This window comes from Limulus polyphemus, unplaced genomic scaffold (assembly GCF_000517525.1).
Source record: "Limulus polyphemus unplaced genomic scaffold, Limulus_polyphemus-2.1.2 Scaffold25, whole genome shotgun sequence".
Taxonomy (NCBI): domain Eukaryota; kingdom Metazoa; phylum Arthropoda; class Merostomata; order Xiphosura; family Limulidae; genus Limulus; species Limulus polyphemus.
This window is the reverse complement of record NW_013665635.1, coordinates 273,669-292,958: the sequence shown is the minus strand read 5'-3', so window position 1 is coordinate 292,958 and position 19,290 is coordinate 273,669. Positions and strand designations below refer to the sequence as shown.

Below are 19,290 nucleotides of genomic sequence, written 5' to 3'. Positions count from 1 at the left end.
TATATATATATATATATATATATATATATATACACACACTAACACACACACACACATATATATATATATATATATTATTCATACCTTCGGTGTATAGGACGCAAGCAGATTTTGACATCTTATACACCGAAAAATATGGTACATTCCATGGAAAGCTCTCTTGCAACTCTATTCTAAATAGAATGCTGATATCATCAACTCTTACTGATCTTCTCTATACATTTAACTATGTGGCTTAACCATGCTTATCAGTTATCCATGTCATTTACAAATAATTTTTTCTTACATACTTCTTCTTATTCACTCAAATAAGATATTAGTTTTTCTCATGAGTATGAATAATCACATAATACAACAACATATAAAATATTCCTGGAAATTTTGCTGACATACATTTGAAAAAAATTACTGAACTTTATGAACTGGTATGATAAATTATGTGTGATTCAATTTCACTTCTTCACTACTATTACATTACACCTATATATATATATATTTCTAAAAATAAAAGTATTTTGTAGAATTTAACAAAAAATTATTATTTGAACCTAACTCATTTGATTCTTTTGAGAAAATTAAACTTAAAGAAATGCACCATAATAATACAAGTGTAACTGTTGGATAATTCCTTCCTCTGCACACATTAAAGTATATTGCTGATGAGTTCTTGAATCAACAGTTTACACGTAGGGAGAAGAGTAACAGTAATTTCAAAGCATGAATAAAAATGCACAATAAAACAAAGTATTGTGAATTGCTGTTACAAGGATTCAATCTTCACAAATTTCATTAATTACTTATAGAATTTTATCAATATTAAACAAATCCAACCTCACTCATTTTTCTAATATGACATTTGTTGTTTGCCTCTTAGCACAAAGTAAAACATAAAAATAACAATATAAATGTTTCATTAAGCCTCCAATGTATAAGGTAATGCAACTGAATTACAGCAGAACATCCTTTCATGACCTAAATCTTTAGAGCTATTTTTATTTGTTCATTTTGAGAGCAAATCTTCTATTTCATCACTTATTTTTTATGTTGTTTTCAGAAAATACATTTCATGCAACTAAACACTTAAAAAAATCATCAAAATGTAGAATAAAGTGACAAAGAAGTAACATCTAAACTAATTAAAAGTTATTAATAATTTTCAATTATTTTAATATATGTTGTAGCTACAAATGAGGAGAGCACAAACAGCTATCTAAATTGATTTTGACTACTTACTATGACTGTATAGTTAAAAAGACATCTAAAAAACTAACATTGAATTTAGATCATAAAGTACAAAAATCGTCTACTTGATGTTTCATTGTATTGTATAATACAAAGTGAAAAAAAGTGCCCAAATTTATTTTATATTATGTAGTACGAACCTACTCCATACGACTTTGATACTATGTTACAGAAATATATTATATGTCATTTGAATATATAGTACAAACACCTACTTCGTTAAACCTTTGACTGCATATAGCAAACAATTACCCAAACTGAGACTTGGGCTTTAAATATATAGTATAAACAGTTAAACTACTCAAGTTTGATCTGAGAATGTAATTATAAAGAACTACCCACAATAGATATTTACAAGCACCCATGTCGCATAAACTAACCTCCGGATGTGTAACATCTATCTAAAAATAACAACACGTAACCTCTCAATGTACATCATGACACTTACATCATCTGATTTTTAACTTTGAACTTACAGCAATAACAACTATACATGACCCTGAAAATTAGAGTAAAAATACCTTATGTTATTTGACTGACTCATTAACTATATAATGCAAACAATTTTTGCACACTAACTTTGAATAATTATTACAATCAACTATAACACTTCACTACTGAATGTAATTTAATGTCAGCAGAACTTAAATTTGAAGGTATAAACAAATGATTATCACATGACCCGTGACTGTAAATATTACTCACAAGATCTTAACTTTTGAATGTATATCACACTACTGTCATGACCTGTGAACATAAAGTACCAAATACTATCTCACAACTATCATGACCCATGATTGTAAAGCACAAAAACATTATCTCACATGACTTTGACTGCTGAATTCAAACACAAAAACTATCATGACCTGTGAACAAAAGGACAAAATACTACCTCACATGAGCATATCTTTTAAATGTATAAAACACATAACTATCACATGATCTGTGAATATCACATAAACATTTAATAAAACATTTGAAACTGCAGTACAAAGTATAAAACAAGCAACTACCCTACACAAGTTCTGAAAATACAGTAATAAATATTAGCTCTTCTAAATTACTCCTGTATGTAAGATAGAGAACATCACAATGGTTGACTTTGAGTTCTGAATGAACAAAACAAACTATTTCATATGACCTCTGAAATTAAAGAAAAAAAAATTCTGCCTCATCTGACCACAACTTTTGAATGTATAGCACAAAATGCCTCTTCCAAAATGGTCCTTGAGGGTACAGCAGAAAGAAATAATTCACCTTACCATTGAATGACAAGTTAAAAAAAAATGATCAGAATTCTCCACTCCCAAGTTCTCACCAAATATTTTCTAAAATTTTTTTTCACTGATATTCTGTTTTAGAACTAGAAACCATTTTCTCTTAAGTGATTTACAAGTGACACAAGTTCATGAGGTTAACTTGTCTAATGTATGAATTTATTATAGTCAACTGGCACTGTCAGTATTAATCTTTCGATAAAAACTATAGAATATTTGTTTACTGGTGTGATCAACAAAAATCAAATAATAGAAATAAGTGTAATATGCTTCTTATGACCAATTAAGATAATGAAGACTGCAGGAAATGCACTATACATGTAGAAATACTTCAATGCATGGTGATATAAACATAGACCTAACTATATATTTTTACAAGTCACCTTTATATTATCACTTTGAACTGTTCAAAAATACCTATTATTCAATGGACCAGAAAGGAGAAAAAAACAACAACATACTGCATCATTCTATTACTTTTATTGTTACAAAACTAGAAACTACAATTCTTAAACACAATTTAATTTCAGTTGTTAATTTCTATATGTTAGTGATTTTTGTCAGTAATATGATGATACTTGTCCATTAGAATTTTCTATTAACTAGCCCACAAGATGGGTAACATTAATAAGCCTGATCTATTGTTCTACCAGCATGTCTTGTTTCCAAGTGATCTAACATTTTGCTGGTACATGTACAGGAACAATCAGAATATTCTGAGAGAAAACAGCTAAACCGTGCATGATTACTACAATTAAATGATTTTTATATAAAACACACCAAAAATAATGTTAATAAGATACTTAGGTGCACTAGTCATAACTATTTCAAAAATGAAAATACAATTAGACTACTTATCTAAATACTATTATAAATAAATACATTAGATAGTTGTATGTCTGTGCCATGACAATGAACAAAACTCAGAATTCTACGAAAGTACATGTTTCACTGAGATATTTCACGAAGAACACTGTATTATCTGCTTACTCTTCTCTAGTTAACACTTAAATACCCTTTGAGTATTATTTGGAAAATAATTTTTTTTCAGGGACCACTAATATTGGAATGTAAAGTGGAACCATAATATAGAAACTTTTACAATATTTTAATCTTATTTACTATAAAAGCATAAGATTATTCTTAAGATACTACATGGTTATTTGTTGCAACCTTATTCTAGTAAGAAGTAACCTATTAACATCTGCTAAGGTCATATGTTTGTACTGTTTCATAGTTAAAACCAAAAACTGTTATTGAAATCCAACGAACACAAGCAATCAAAAGGAATATCTTAGTAAAAAATATCACCACTAAGCTTTAAGTATGTGAGTGTGTATATACAGGGTGGTCCAAAATTATTTTACAATTTAATAATCAACTAACTAAGGAAATACAACCATGCAGTTTTCAACATCTAAGTGTGTGTGTGTGTGTGTGTGTTTGTATACAGGGTGGTCCAAAATAATTTTTTTTCTACTTTAAAATTTAATAATTAAATAACTAAAAACATTCAACAATGCAGTTTTCAACATCTTGCAGCCCAACTGGAACTGTTTTTATTGTATTGTGTTTTTTTCACTCTAGTGAGTTGTGTTATTCTGTAAAATTGCAACAGTGCAATAAAAGGCTTAATGCACTGTTTGGCTTGCAGACACCAAGTCATTGACTGTAATGCATCGTAATTACAGATGCCAGTATAGAAAAGAAGTATGGGAGTATGTTAAGAATACTGTGTATTGCACACCTATAGTAAACATCACAGAGCTAAAGATCAGGATGACAGATGTCATTACCACTATAACTGTGAACACGTTCTAGCGACCTTGGACTGAAATCGAGTATCAGTTACATGTGCTGAGAGCCACTAATAGTGCGCACATAAAAGTCTACTGACATGTCAATACAAATTGTTTGAGTTGGGATACAAGATGTTGAAAATTTAATGGTTTTATTTCCTTAGTTAGTTAATTATTAAATTGTAAAATAGAAAAAATAATTTGGGGTCACCCTGTGTGTGTGTCTATATACATATATGAGGTTAGATGATATGTCTACCCCTAAACTGTACATATACATGAACACACTACATTATATCTTATCAGTTAATGAAAAATGTCACCACAAGACTGTAGATATGAATTTTAGAGCTAGTAATTAATGGAATTTCTTTATTAATTAATCAATCATCAGGCTAGCTAAACTATTACATTTGACTAATCCATAAAGCTTATGAGACTTGGGTACTTGGAATAACTGAAATTGTAATAATCTGATAACTAAATTTGGATTAACTGTATATTTTCATGAGTGTAACATTACAAATTATACTGAAAACCGATGAATTAATCAAAAATAATAATGAGAAGTATACTGGCAATATTTCCATTACTTGAATAGTTGGAATAATACAAATTAATAATCAGAAACTCTAATTTCAATTAGTAATTTTCATGACATTAATTAACTTAGTAATAATTTTGATTAAATGATCATTTTACTTGATACGAATCAATATAATCAATTATATATATATAGGTTAATCAAGTTAACTCCCCAACTCCAAGGTCTATATCAACACATTAAATGATATTGCTATCAAGCTTTGTAAAAAATCTAACCACTGAACTGTATGTATAATTCAACACTTTATATGAAATTCCTACACAGACAAGTGAAAAATGTCACCATTCAACTGTAGCAATATATATATCAAGGTTAGTGAAGGTCTGTTTCATAAATCAACAAAATATAAAATACTTCTACCAAGTTTAGTGAATGGCTGTTGTAAACCTCAACAAATTACACAACATTCCTACCAAGAATTGAATGTTAAAATAGCCCTACATAAACTTCCTTTCAGTCAGTCTCAGTGCAGCTAGAAGATTGCAACATTTCTAGATAATGCTGAATTTTATCTTTTTTGTGTAGCTAGATGTATAAAAAAAAAATGAGTTTGCAAATGATAACATATCTAAAGATAGATATGTATATACAAAGAAACTGAATTTTCTGCTAATTCACTTTCTAAACATACTTTGGCAATTATGATTTTGTTTTTTTTCCCCTTAAATGTTTTTAAAGTCCAAAATGCTTAAGAGAAGGTCTGTTGCCACACAAATAAACCACACGTTTCAATTTAGTGAACAACTAAACCCATTTGCCTTACTATTCACCCCTTTATTACTATCTTATGTTTATCAAAGGTTCTTTCACATTTATTCAAGTTCAAGATAGCAGAAAAAGAAGCAATGTTTTAGGTACTGCCTGATGCTCAGTTAATATAAATATGTCAAAATGTAAAATATAACTCTTTACTCTAGAGTTAATTGAAAATCATCCATCAAAACATGACACTAGTTGGTAAGTACTTACATTTGTAAATGGAAAATTATTGGTGTTTCTTCTACACAGTTCTTCTTCCATAGTAAGAACCTCACTACGAAGCTGTTCTTTTAATTTTTTCACATTCTCTAATTCTCTCTTCAGTATATCTAATCTGGCCCTTTGATGAAGAAGTAATGCTAAGGATGGGTAAAACCAATTTGTTAAAAATGCTGATTCCTGTCCATTATATACTTAAAAAATAATGAACATTTAATGTGTACTATAAATGTAAATAATAAAAAATGCACTCATACTCATTTAGGTGCAAAAAAAATTATTATTATTTTAATTTGGGTTCCCTTATCTATCATGTTTTAACACCTTCATGTTTATGAATTTTAATACTTTGGTCTTGCTTACAATCTCTCCTACATGCAAAACAGGATCAACATTACTAGTAAAATGAGGATCTCTGTTCCTAACATTTTCTAGTATGGTTCTCAGTGTAAAAACTTAGAAGTTTATATTATTCAGCCTAATATCTTTTCTTTTGTGTGTGTGATTTGTGAAACAATTTTAATTGTAAATAATTTAAGGGAACATTTTAAGTAAACTATATAGTTGATCATGACTATAATAAGAATTGAATTGAGCATGGGTTAAAAGTTTAATTTCTTCAATAGTCAAAAATTATTGCCACTTGCTAATCTAGCAAATGCATCATTAAATTTGTTTATCAGCACAATATTATAACATTAAAGCCATAATAATCTTAGAACTATTTCCTTTTGTCTGCACACATAAACACACACACACACACACTATGATTTTTTGTGCTATTATAACTACTCGCTATACAATTTTATTATAAATTCCTTTTAAAGTTATCTTTCTTACACTAACAAAATGTCTGTCTTTACTAGTACTTTGTAATGACATTACTTGCTGGAACATAATGAAAGTATTACTTGTTTTTTTCTACAACAATTAATGAACGAGGGGTCAGATTTGAAAAGTTTGAACACATTTTGTTCACACAGTAATGACATTTTTTTCTTACTTTCAAGATTGCAATAGTTAGAATGGCTTTTATAAGAAGTACACTAAAATTATACAATTCAGAATTTGTTGGTTTCCAATAATAATAAAGGGGACTACTTAAGTGCGAGACAAAATGAAACAGAACTGATAGGATAAAATACAAAATCAATAAACTGGATATAAAAAAATAAAGATTTTGCACAAGTTTAAAAAAGGTACAAAACACAAAATGGGTAAGAAGTTGTAAAACATATATAAGAAGCTTTGGTAGTTGAGAGCAGTATATCAAATGCACAAATATGGAGGAGTAAAAAAAGTTTAAGAGAAACAAAATATTAAAATAAAAACAAAAAAGGTTGAATACTGACTCGAAAAAGAGTAAGCTTATGGCTATTGCAGATACATTAACCAATGTGAACAGGGTGACATGCAAAAGAGGCTTATGCTACAGCATTTCCTATCCAAGCTACAATTACATGCAGTTATTGAAGCCATCTTTAGTTTATACGAGATACACACAGCTATAAATATATCTCAAGATGAAGTCTTAGATCTGGATGCTGCCAACGTGTTGAAGTTAGTGTCAGAATATCAATAAAAAGACACATGGTAACAGGTAGCATCCCTGAGATACAGATTGATGTCTCTAACAAACCCTTGAATGATCACTCTCATCTCAAAAGCTATCAAATTATCATCCTACAAAACATTATTGGACAGATTCCAGATGAGGGTTTAGCAATAAATTTTGCTTATCAGATTGAACCTCTGCTACTCTCATCACTAGGTGTTTATCGTGGTGGAAGAAAAAACTGGTTCAACTCTGCTGAATTCACAAACAATATATAGTGAGGCTTTGAATATCTTGGCTGTGACTTACAACAAATTCTAGTTGCCAATGCTTATTAACAAAATGCTCACAATAGGCATCAGTGTAACATGTGTAAGATGGAATGTAGCTGCACTAGCTTCCAGAAGATAATCATGAAGTATGGAAGCTGGCAATCAGACTGGATCACCATAAATATTGATCTGCCTCAAGGATCACCACTTTTACCAGTCCTCTTCAACATATACACCATGCTAACATTAGCTGATGACATTCTGGTATACAGCGGAGGCTCTGGCAAAGCTGAAATTGAAAAAAGATGCAACCATCTTGAGCCGAGTGAACAAATGGTGCAATGATACAGTTATGGTCCCCAATTCTTGCAAAGCTACATCTATGTTCTGCACACTCAACAACAGATACTGATGAGGAGAAACCATCACCATCTTTTGCTAGTAATGCCATTTCTCTAGAATATATAATGAAGTTCTTGGGGAAACCTTTAATAGACAACTCAAGTTCACCATCCATATTAACACTACGACAACCAGAGGTACCAATGCACTGAAAGGGTAATTGAGCTGAAGAGCATCCCCTGAATAAGCTCTATAAAATTCTTATACACTCTATCTTGAAATATGAACTACCAATGATCAGTATGAGTGCTAAACAGTTAAATAAGATTGAAAAGATACAAAATACATATTTAAGATTGGTCATTGAATGTACTTAATATATCTCCATCAAGGCCCTATTACACTTCACAAGCTTCATCAGCATCAACAACACTTAAAAGCATAATTCTTCATTATGTTCTTGCAGAGTAAAGACGATGCACTCCATCATTGAACCACTGCTCTTTTTAACTGGGACATTCCAGCTCCAAAAAAAGATCCCACAGATACCAATAAAGCAGGGGATTGCTTAAAAGGCACCACAGGAGACAGTCTTGGGTGGATATGTAGTATACAGCCACAACTGAGATAACTAGTACACCACCAGATCTCTTATGTAGAATAAATATCTGGTGCCACTGATATCTGTCAAAAGCACCACTCACAGAAAATGTAGATTAGCAAAGGTTAAAGCAGAAAAAGCTTGTTGGCATCTACTTGAAGACTATGGTGGACAGCTATCTCTCATCATAGCTACAAATGGTTCTTACACCACAGATAGCAAGAGAGCTATTTGGGCATTCATTATTTCACAGAGCAACAACATTCTTTATTAGGCTGGTGGAATATTCAAGCTTCCCACAAGGATGGAGCTGGAAGCCATAAACAATCTCTCCTTTGGAATGCTGAAAGCAATGAACCACAAATATACAGTGACCACCAAGATAACATTTACAACTGACTTGTAGGCTGTACTGCACATAATTCAGTGTTTGATCTCCAGAAGGATGGCAGAAAGTGAAGCAACTGCATGATATGACCATCCTATGAATGTACATGCCAGACCATGAAAAGATAAAGTTAAATGAAGAAACTGATAAATTCCCAAGAGAAGCAGCCCTTATATCAAACCGGTCACAACTCTACTGACAGGATATCAACTTTCTTTGTACTAGTAAGGCAAAAACAGTAACCATGAAAGGTCTTCATCAACATTCAGAGGGAATGAGATTGCTGGAAAACAAAGTCCCAAATGGAATAGCTGGGGAAAGCAAAAGATAGAGAATCAATAAGACAGTATACAGTAAGCAAACTACTGGTAACATCTCTTCTACCTCCTGTGAGGCAGCCAGACTTCATGAGGGGTTAGAGCCAGCCCATACAATCCCCGAGACTGTCACATGGTAAACAACAACTATAAAGTTTGGTTATCTAACTTCTGATGTCACATTCAATCAAATTTCTACTCTATCATTTTGTTCTTAAGATATCAGATAATTGTGACACTTTCAGTACTGTAGCTCTATATTAAGGTTTTGTGAGTTGAAATTACAAGTAAAGTCTTTTAAAACATTAAAATTGCACTATTACTTTAAAAAAAGTCAGTGACTATTGTAAGGTAAGTCAAAAAAACATGCTCAACTTTTTACATCACTGTAAATGAACATCTTCTATACACCTAAAATTATTGGTGCAGATGGTTTGTAAGATTAGAAAATAAGGAAAAATATTGAGTATTCAAATACAATTGTAGTTCTTAAAATTTAATTATTAAACCAAAAGCTCAAATTATTATACACATATGTGAAAAGATAGATTCTAATAATTAGTTTGTTGAAAACAATCAGGAAACTATTTTAAACCCAGAAATACATTATAAGAAACAAGTATAATGAATACTGTAGGAATCATAGGCAAGTAAATTCTACAAAACAAATACATACCTTGAGTATAAGCTTTATCATCATCTTTTCTAAATCCACTGCCTGCAGTGGTTGGACCCTGCGGAACGGGGTTTGTTATAAATTGGATAGGCTGTTGGAACAATTTGGAGGGCCAGGGGTCTGACTGGTCTATTATACTCCTGTGAGGATCAGTTTGTGTTGAGGGCCAAGATATAGGACGCTCAGGAGACTGTCTTGAGTTACCAAATGCTAAATTAGTTGAGGCTTTAGCTTTTGTACGAGGGGCTAGATGCTGAGGACTCACCAGAGAGTTTGATAATGGCATGTGGGTAGGGCTAAGATAGCCTGCTGGAGGCTGAAGGGAATTGGGAGACTGACTTTGTCTCTGCTTTCTTAAGGCTGTGACAGCAGCACCAGAAGATGTAATAGATATCTGAAGTTGAGAATTAAAGTCCCGAGATGGGATTGGGCATAATGGTGTTGAAATAATTTCTAATGGAGGTTGCACCTCTAATGATGGTTGACGCAGTTGAATGTTCACAGCAGTTGAGTGACGTCCAGAACCAGAACGAAATAAATCAAAATACTGACCATTAGGTGCATAATATGGTTGTGGACTAATTTCCATTCTAGTTACATGTCTTGGAGTGGAACCTGTTGGTTTCATACAGTTCTCACTAGCAGAAGGAACATCTGGTTGTTCTGGTCTTATAATGTTTAAGGAAGGGCTCCTGCTCTCTAAATTTTTGTTTTGCCTGATCAAATCTGGTACTTCTTGAGAGCTATGAGAATGTCTGAGACCTGATGTAAGATTAAATTCCTGGAGCTCCTGGATTCTTGTGTCACTTGGAAAATTAAAATTAGAATTAAAGTTTTCCATGTTGGAAATGCCACAAATCTGTTTAGGAAAAACATGGTGATTCTGTTGTAGTTCTCTTCCTATGCCATAAACATTATTGGTTGTTGATGTTAGAGGAGAAAACTGATCTTTTATTGATGACTCAGTTGTTGAGCTAGAGAAGCTGTTACACTTGAACCGTTCACTTTCTTTATTTAATTGTTTTAAACAGGCATCTCTGTTTGAAGCAAACTGGAAGATACAGAAATAAAAGTCATAAATAAGACTACAAATGACATTCACTCTTACACAGTTATTTACAGCAACTATTTCTTTAAAACAATCTTTAGATATATGACGTTAACAAAAGTTTTGTGGAGATACAAAACATAATTCTGAAAATAGTTGTAGAGAAGTTAAATAAGTACAAAACTAATTAATAAGAAGGAATAAAATAAAGAGAAGGAGGAAAAAAACCAAAGATCTGTACATCTCAGCTACATTATTTTTTTTTCAGTTTGATAATTAAGTAACAAAAAAAAAAACAAATCTGTGTTACTTTATTTGGACTAAGAAGAATCATTCAAGATTAAAATATAATAATCACCTGAACCAAACAAGAAATTTAAAACTTAATCCAATATGAATATGCATAATTATTTGAAATGAAAATCAATATTCGATAATTGAAGTTGCTTCTTTGATATATGTATTCATAACTTTATTATAATTCAAAGTTTAAGATGTTTAAATTAGTTTGCAATAGATTAAACATATTAAGGCCACAGAAAACTTGAAACTCAATCAAGTAAACACTGCTAATATTGTGACAAATGCAAAATCTTGAATTAAAAAATCCTGTATGATCAAGATCAACTGAGCTATATTAAAACTAATATTATTGATCAAAGTGTGGGACTTGTTATCCAATATGAGGAAATATTGTAGTTGAACCACCATTTTTATTATACAATTGTATTAAGATCAACAAATAATGTTTCTAATTGTCCTTTCCACACACAATGCTTTATTCTAAAACTACTGCAGTCAAAATAGTTTTATCACCTACAACATTTTTAACTGTCCTTTAATCTTAATCCAGCATTTATCCATTTTTCAGTTTTAAAACTTTTTTCATTCTCAATTTTAACAATCTAAAAAGATTCAGACAATATATAATATACTTTTTAAGTGCTTTATTACATGTAAGATTTTTAAAGTTTTACATCAATCTAGGAGGTGCTTTTAACAGGTTTTAGTGTTCTTCCACTACAAGATTGTCCAGTGTAAAAAATAAATTTCATCATAAATGTTTTCATCATATTTAACATCATTCAACTTATAACCATTAGTTTATGATATTTTTATGCCCCATGAACATTCTGAAGTTTTCAAAGATAATTCTACAAAATCAGAACTAATATATGAAGCATTTTGCCATTTCTTTAAACAATTTGTCAGGTGTACTTGGCAAAAATATGTGGTATATCAACAAAAATAAGAATAATATGTTAATTTTTATTTTCCCAGTACTTACTTTTCTATCTTAGTGATATGTTTAAAAAAAATTTTACCCATGTATTTACAAAATAATGTTTATGCACATTTTCTAAACTCACATCAATCTAAATTCCAAGTAAAATAAATTTAATTTAAAATTTCACTATCACATATTCAAATTGAAATAACTTTACCAGGAGAATAAAATAAGATGGGAGACAGGGACATTCCCTTGCCTAAAAACCTTACATAACTTTACACAGGTAGCAATTTTGTGCAACACAGATTTAGAATAATAATAACAACAAAGTAACCACATTTCAATCTAATTTAATCAACTTTTCCAAAGTAAAACAATTTTATGCTTTAATCATAAAAGTTCAAGAAATTCTATCAAATGGCTTCAAACAATGTATAGGACCAGCTGAACTTTCTTTTCGTACTGGTCTAATAATCCTTTTATTGAAAAATAATGTTTCAAATAGAATATGGAACAATGCAGAGTGGCTTCTCATATAAAGGAAGTTATAATAAGTTATGCTTTGAAGTAGAAGCGGATTCATTCATAATTCATAACTTCAAGAACCTTGTAGTGTTACTAAAAGATAAAAACTAAATGGAGTAAATGATGAAAAAATATTAATTACAAGATATCAAAGATGTAAGACTTTTAATGTTAATATTCAAATGAGCTACTAGTATGAACTAATTGAAGAGCTTTATTTTTTTATTGGTGTAACATAATAAAAGAATTTCAAATCAAAATTATTGACTTGTTCCCAAGAGTTGTTAAATTAATGATATAAAAGATATTTTGAAAGTTCAAACATTTTTTCCTGTGAAACAATGTACCCCAATAAAAATTAAGGTTCAAGTGAAAAACAGTTTAAACAATATAATAGAAATCCACAAATATAAAGAACTGCCTAAAATTAACTGAACTTAGAAAGGCAGATTATGATATTAACAGTTTGACAGAATAATAAGCCTATATTGTTTTACAAAGGAATTTGACTTTTGAAAAGCCTTCTAAAGACAAACATGTTCAACCTTTTAATGTTATAGTAGTTATTTTTTTTTTTGAGTAAGAAAGATTATTTGATTCAATTAAATCTAGTATCATTATAATGACATCAAATTGGGATAAACCAACATATATATCTTCTTAAAAATGATTTGCGTGATGGCAGAAGATATTATCATGAATTTAAATATTTTATACTAACATAATTCTGTTCATAAAATTAATAAACACCAGTTATAATTTAATCAAATAGTTTTCCTTTAAAAACAAAACCATATAATTTAAACTATCATGCCTAGATGGGTACATTTCATCTACATCTAAAAGGAAAAATTGCACCATTGAATTAAAAAACAAATTATAGAAAATAAACTTGTCAGTTTTTCAAATAAAAAAACAACAACTTCAGGTTTAAACTTTATTCAATAAAAACTTATTTAACTTCATACATAAAATTAAAAACTGCAAATTTTGATTTTAGATTCTTTAGTGTTTGTTTGCAAATTTCCTCAATTTTTTGGGCTACAATACAGAATTTGTTGACCCTTAGGAGAAAAGTTGAAATTGTTTTGAACAGAACAACACTTATTTGAGCCTTGTAACTTCAATACAATTGTAATATTATTGATTTTAGTTCATCGTTGTTTCTCAACCTCAGTTGTCATGGTGTGATGTAATTCCAATATATCAGCTTTGAGAAGTCATAGTCTAGTGATCTAAACACATAATGAAGGCTCTTTTTCTGTTCCTTTCAACTGTATAAGCCAAAATGGCTTCAATTCAGCAGAGAATCAGATTCATGTGGAGAATAGCTGAAGGTGCCAAAAGCTTAGCTAGGTGATATGCTGCCAGAAGAAGAGGTATTTGTGAACAAGTTGCACCATAATTATAGTCCAGATTTTTTTAAATCTTGCAAAAAGTTTACTTTATTATTCTATACTTCATTTGAATTATGATGTTGCAGTGTGATAGGAAAAAAGTTTTTTGTAAAAGAAGGAGAGATAGACATGTATTAAGTTTTGTTTCACTGACAAGGCTGTGTTTACATTGTTTTGTTGGCCCAAGTAACTGCTTGAATAAGAAAGAAAAGTACCACAAAGAATTGTAATAAATATATATATATATAAAAGAATAGTGAATGGCTTTAACACACTTATTACATATATATGTATATTAAATGAAAACGTCTGACTAATAATTAAAAAAGAAATTGGATTTGCTAATAATTTTGATGTGATAAAGTTAATTGTAATGTATACCAGTGATTATAAACAATGAAACTGCATATGTATATAGAATAAAAACTTGAATGGAAAGCTTTTGAAAGAATGTAGTAGAAAGCCATAAACATCAGTAATTAAAATTACAACAAAGATAAGCATTTTTAATCAATTCTTAAAGTATCACATAAAAAAGTATGACACTTTATTTTCACAAGCTACATAACTTATACAAAGTTCATCTGAAGTCCCAAACATTTCATCTAGCATTTTTATTTGCAATTCTCTGATGGCAATATGAACTTATTATACAGCATGATCAGCTAAAGGAATTAAATCTCTGTCAGTGCACATATAAATATATTTATTTAAAAGATTAAATGGAAAAAAAAACACATTTATAACTTAATCATAATTCTATACTGTATCATTTAAATCATCTAAAATTGAAACAGGTTAGAACCAAAGACAAATATATACATTCAATATGAATTTTTGTTTTACCCTATGCACATGATTGTGGGTCAAAGTGTGTAAGCCACGACCTTTTACAAAGTGTCATTCAATGTGGTATGTATTTAAGGTCAGAGTTAAACTATTCATTTTACCTTACATGCTGACTTGGCAACAGTTCATGGTATAGGAGAGTAAATACCCAGTACAACATGCAAACTATATGATGGACAAAAGTATCTTTCCTCCTCAAATGAATATCACCTTGCACTCTGAGTAAGACTGATGTTGTCAATTCGGAGACATATCTTGACTATAAATACCTTTGTAACTGATCTGATTTTTTTGTGAACAACAGACTTGTACAGTTTACCACATTTTGTGTACATACATATATTAAATTTGGAATTATAGTCAATATTACTTCTTCAGTATGGAGTCATGCATCCTGGGTTAAATGACATATATATGCAAACAAATTCTTGTGTTTGTCTAACACATGACTGGATGAATCTGCTTCACAAAACATAGCTGTATTAGCTCATGTAAATGCATTTATAACACTACAGTTATGCAGAGAAAGTGTATTCTGATCAAAAATACTAATTCAGGCATTTGTCTTAGCTTACATATGAATAAAAATGTAAGAAAATAATTTATACAAAAAACACAAACTCTGACAATTCCACACACATGCACTTTACAACTTTTGTTTTTATATTTGTCGAAGCAATGGCAAACACATTTGAAATTCTAGGGGATTCAAACCGGTGTACGAAGGTCCAAAGGTCACAGCAGTATGGAAATAATGTTTGGGGGTCCATAACATTAGGATATCTTAAGTTACTAAAACATAACTTCCAGCATTTCTTAGATCTCTATTTACATTGATAATCATGAGCTGATACCATTTTTTTAATGTTTGACATCCATGATATTACTAACTGAAAATCTTATATCTATTGAAGGTTCAGATAACTGAGATAAAAGCTTGTATGATAAAACTAAAAACACACACACTAAATTATCCAATTAAGATCCAGTATACTAACTTCTTTCGCTAACCCATTATATACGTGTTCGAGGTGTGTGTGTGTGTGTGTGTGTGTGTAGTAAGTATGTGTGTAATGTTAACTAATGTACAACAAATGTATGCATGAAAACAGATATCTTGTATTTGTTTTTTAAATAAAGGTGGTTTAATCCATATAACATAGGCATAGTACATTGTAGAATTAATGTTTTCAGTATACATCTTTTTCGTATTAAATGAGCCTTGTGGTTTATGTCCTTTAATTTAAAGGTAGATCAAAAACTTTTTTTTTTCCATTACACCAAAATTATTAGGAGTGTGACTGCATTCCTAGTGTCTGCTACGTGCTAAATTGAATGTATTATTACTTATGCATATACATGTTTAAGTTACATACCTTCATAATATTCTCTTGAATTATTTCTTGAGGTATCTCAGGAAAAATATTCTTCAATTCGTGGAATAAAATCTGCATATTGCTTTCAGTGGCCTAAAGTGAACATATTATCACTTATACACATACATGTTTAAGTTACATACCTTCATAATATTCTCTTGAATTATTTCTTGAGGTATCTCAGGAAAAATATTCTTCAATTCGTGGAATAAAATCTGCATATTGCTTTCAGTGGCCATAGTTAGTCACAAGTAACAAACTGTGGGTCATGCAGGACCGTCAGCATTGCTCCTGAAAGATAAATATCAAATCTCTGTCACCTGTAAGAGGCTGTAGGAATAAAGAATTAATAAATTTGTTCCTATCAGAATAAATAGCAAAATTCTGTCAATAGCAGAAATGGTTATCATTTAGTGCCATCAGAACCACTACTGTATATAAAAACACACACCATATAATCATTACTAATGTTGAAATTTAATTACAGGAAATAAAGGGTAAAAAAACCATGGCAAAGTTTTTCCCAGACTTGAATTTTATATTCTTAAATTTCTGTACAGCTTATTTAAACATACATAAAACACCAAAGATTGTAAACATTGTGAGTTACATCTTTTGGGGAACTTAAATTGTACATGTAACTGACAGTAAGAATTATAAGTGAAGTATATAGCCACACCAGTCTGAAACGTTTTTTCAACACTTCTGAATGTAGAATTGTAGAGTTTAATTTTCCCCATATCAGGCAGGCAGTAACACAGCCTATGTAGCGATGGCTTGGATTGTTCATCAAAATGGTATTTTAAATATTTTCTCAATAGGTCATCATAACTTTACATAATTCGTACATAATAGCACAGGCAAGAATTAACATATAGCAATATATATATAAAACTATTCAATCACAACCAAGTTTAATGTATCCTATTTTTGCCTGTTAACATTTTATTTCACTGTATGCATGTTCTATTATGTAGGGATGATGCAAATGCCATCCTTACTATCTGTTTGCATTGTTTTTTGAAGGATTGATATTAGCCATCCTACAATTACTAACTTTTTTGAAAAGTTCTCGTTACTTGTATTGTTTGCTATCAACAATCAGGAACATAAACAGGGTGAATCAGAATTCCATTGACAGGAAAATAATTCAGAAATGGTTTGTGGTATAGAATCAGATGAGGTGGGCCTATCCTGCGACAGTATCTTCAAGGTCATGTCCTTCAGGAATATTTATATGCATCATAATGAAAATGTCACTTGTATAAATATCAACAATAACAAATGACATTTTTAACCAAAAATTACCAAAATTTTTCCACAATAACAACAGATATAAGCATAAATGCACTCCTTCCTTGCATTTGATGTTGTGCCTCAGAAAATTTAAATCTGACCATAGCAAAAGTTATTACACAAACCTAGCTTTCAAGTGCAAGGTCAGAACTATGTATAACCAGGTCTTTGCACGTTTGAAAGGCCAAAAAGGTTAAAAGTATTAAACCATTAACTGATTATTTGCCATATGGGATATGGTCTGTCTCCAGCAGTTGGAAGGCAAGTGTGCTATATATGGTGTTTGGCTTTCAAAAATCCTGCACACATTAGAGCAGCTCCAGTCAATGAGTTAAAAAACTCCCTACATAAGGTAGCACAACAGCCTTGTGCAGCGGCTATTCCCAAGCCATCTTAATAAAAATTGCATAGGTTCCAGTCTAAGAACACTTTACCACGATCCTACAGTATGGATAGTGTCCTCAGGATGTCTGGGCTGGTGACAGATTTTATGCTGGACAATTCCCAGATAAACATCATTCTTCACATCAGATGATAGAAAATGTGGCTCATTCACACATAGTAACCATGTATGTAGACCAAGAACAAGCAACCAATATTGGTAATGAAGCTCCCACATTGCATTTGTCACATTTGAGCAGCACTTTGAATTATTTTCACCATCTTGTAATATTTTTAGGATATTTACCTCGCATACACTTATGCCTATTGTTATGACAATGGAAGTCACATGATACTGGAAGCATATGCGCTGGAGTTTCTAGAAGGATCATGACTGTTCCTGGCAACTCTAGTCTTTTCTAGGTGCCCTCTATTCTAATATATAAGCCCGGCAAATAAAGTGGGATCATAACTGCAGATAGAGATATAGAGACAGATAATTGAGTCAAGTGAGAGGTCGTGACCATAAGTAAAGTGCGTGAATCGTTGTGAATTATAGCGTGTGTTTAAGTTAAAGTGACCGTAGAAATTCTGTGTATTGCAAAGTTGTATTGAGAAAGAATAAACTAGTTTTATTTAAGAAAGGACTTGTATTGCTGAAGTTCCACGGGAAGAATTTATACCGGAAATTAACAAACGAACAGAGACGTAACACTATAATTGTTGTTGTTTTTAATCAATGTTGGTTTAAAATCCTTTACTTACAGAGTTTCTAGACCTTTTGCACTCCAAGACTTAGTTATTTGGCACAAAAGTAAAGGCCCATTTTATATATGAATACCTACAGATACACATCCAGTAAACTGGAAGAATACTTAAAATTCCAAACATTTTCAATGACATTTATAAATATGAAAATATTAAAAGAGCTACAACTATACTAAAATACACAACTTATGTGTAAGTGGAACACCTTCTAAAGCCTATAATTGAAAAAAAAAGTATATTGTACAGCATTACCTATAACAGTGGTTCCCAAACTCTTTTAGTCTGAGGCTCCCTTGATGCGAATAAATATGTTTGAGGGTCCAAATCTATGATATTGTCTTAAAGTGCCCCCCCCCCAAATACTT

At 30.8% G+C, this 19,290-nt stretch overlaps 1 protein-coding gene across 2 annotated transcripts in view; it reads right to left on the bottom strand.

The window, feature by feature from the left end:
• Positions 1-19,290, bottom strand: part of LOC106458910 (TGF-beta-activated kinase 1 and MAP3K7-binding protein 2-like) — a 57,411-nt gene that overhangs the window by 25,118 nt on the left and 13,003 nt on the right. Inside the window, exons 4-6 of one of the 2 annotated variants that reach the window (XM_022385451.1) lie at positions 16,624-16,771; positions 10,055-11,105; positions 5,895-6,043 (exon numbers count right to left, since the gene is read on the bottom strand). In XM_022385451.1, coding sequence (XP_022241159.1) covers positions 5,895-6,043; positions 10,055-11,105; positions 16,624-16,719 — 1,296 coding nt within the window. In that variant the 5' untranslated portion in view covers positions 16,720-16,771. Of the gene's footprint in view, positions 1-5,894; positions 6,044-10,054; positions 11,106-16,480; positions 16,583-16,623; positions 16,772-19,290 lie in introns of those variants that run through there. The other variant, XM_022385461.1, reaches the window with a different exon arrangement.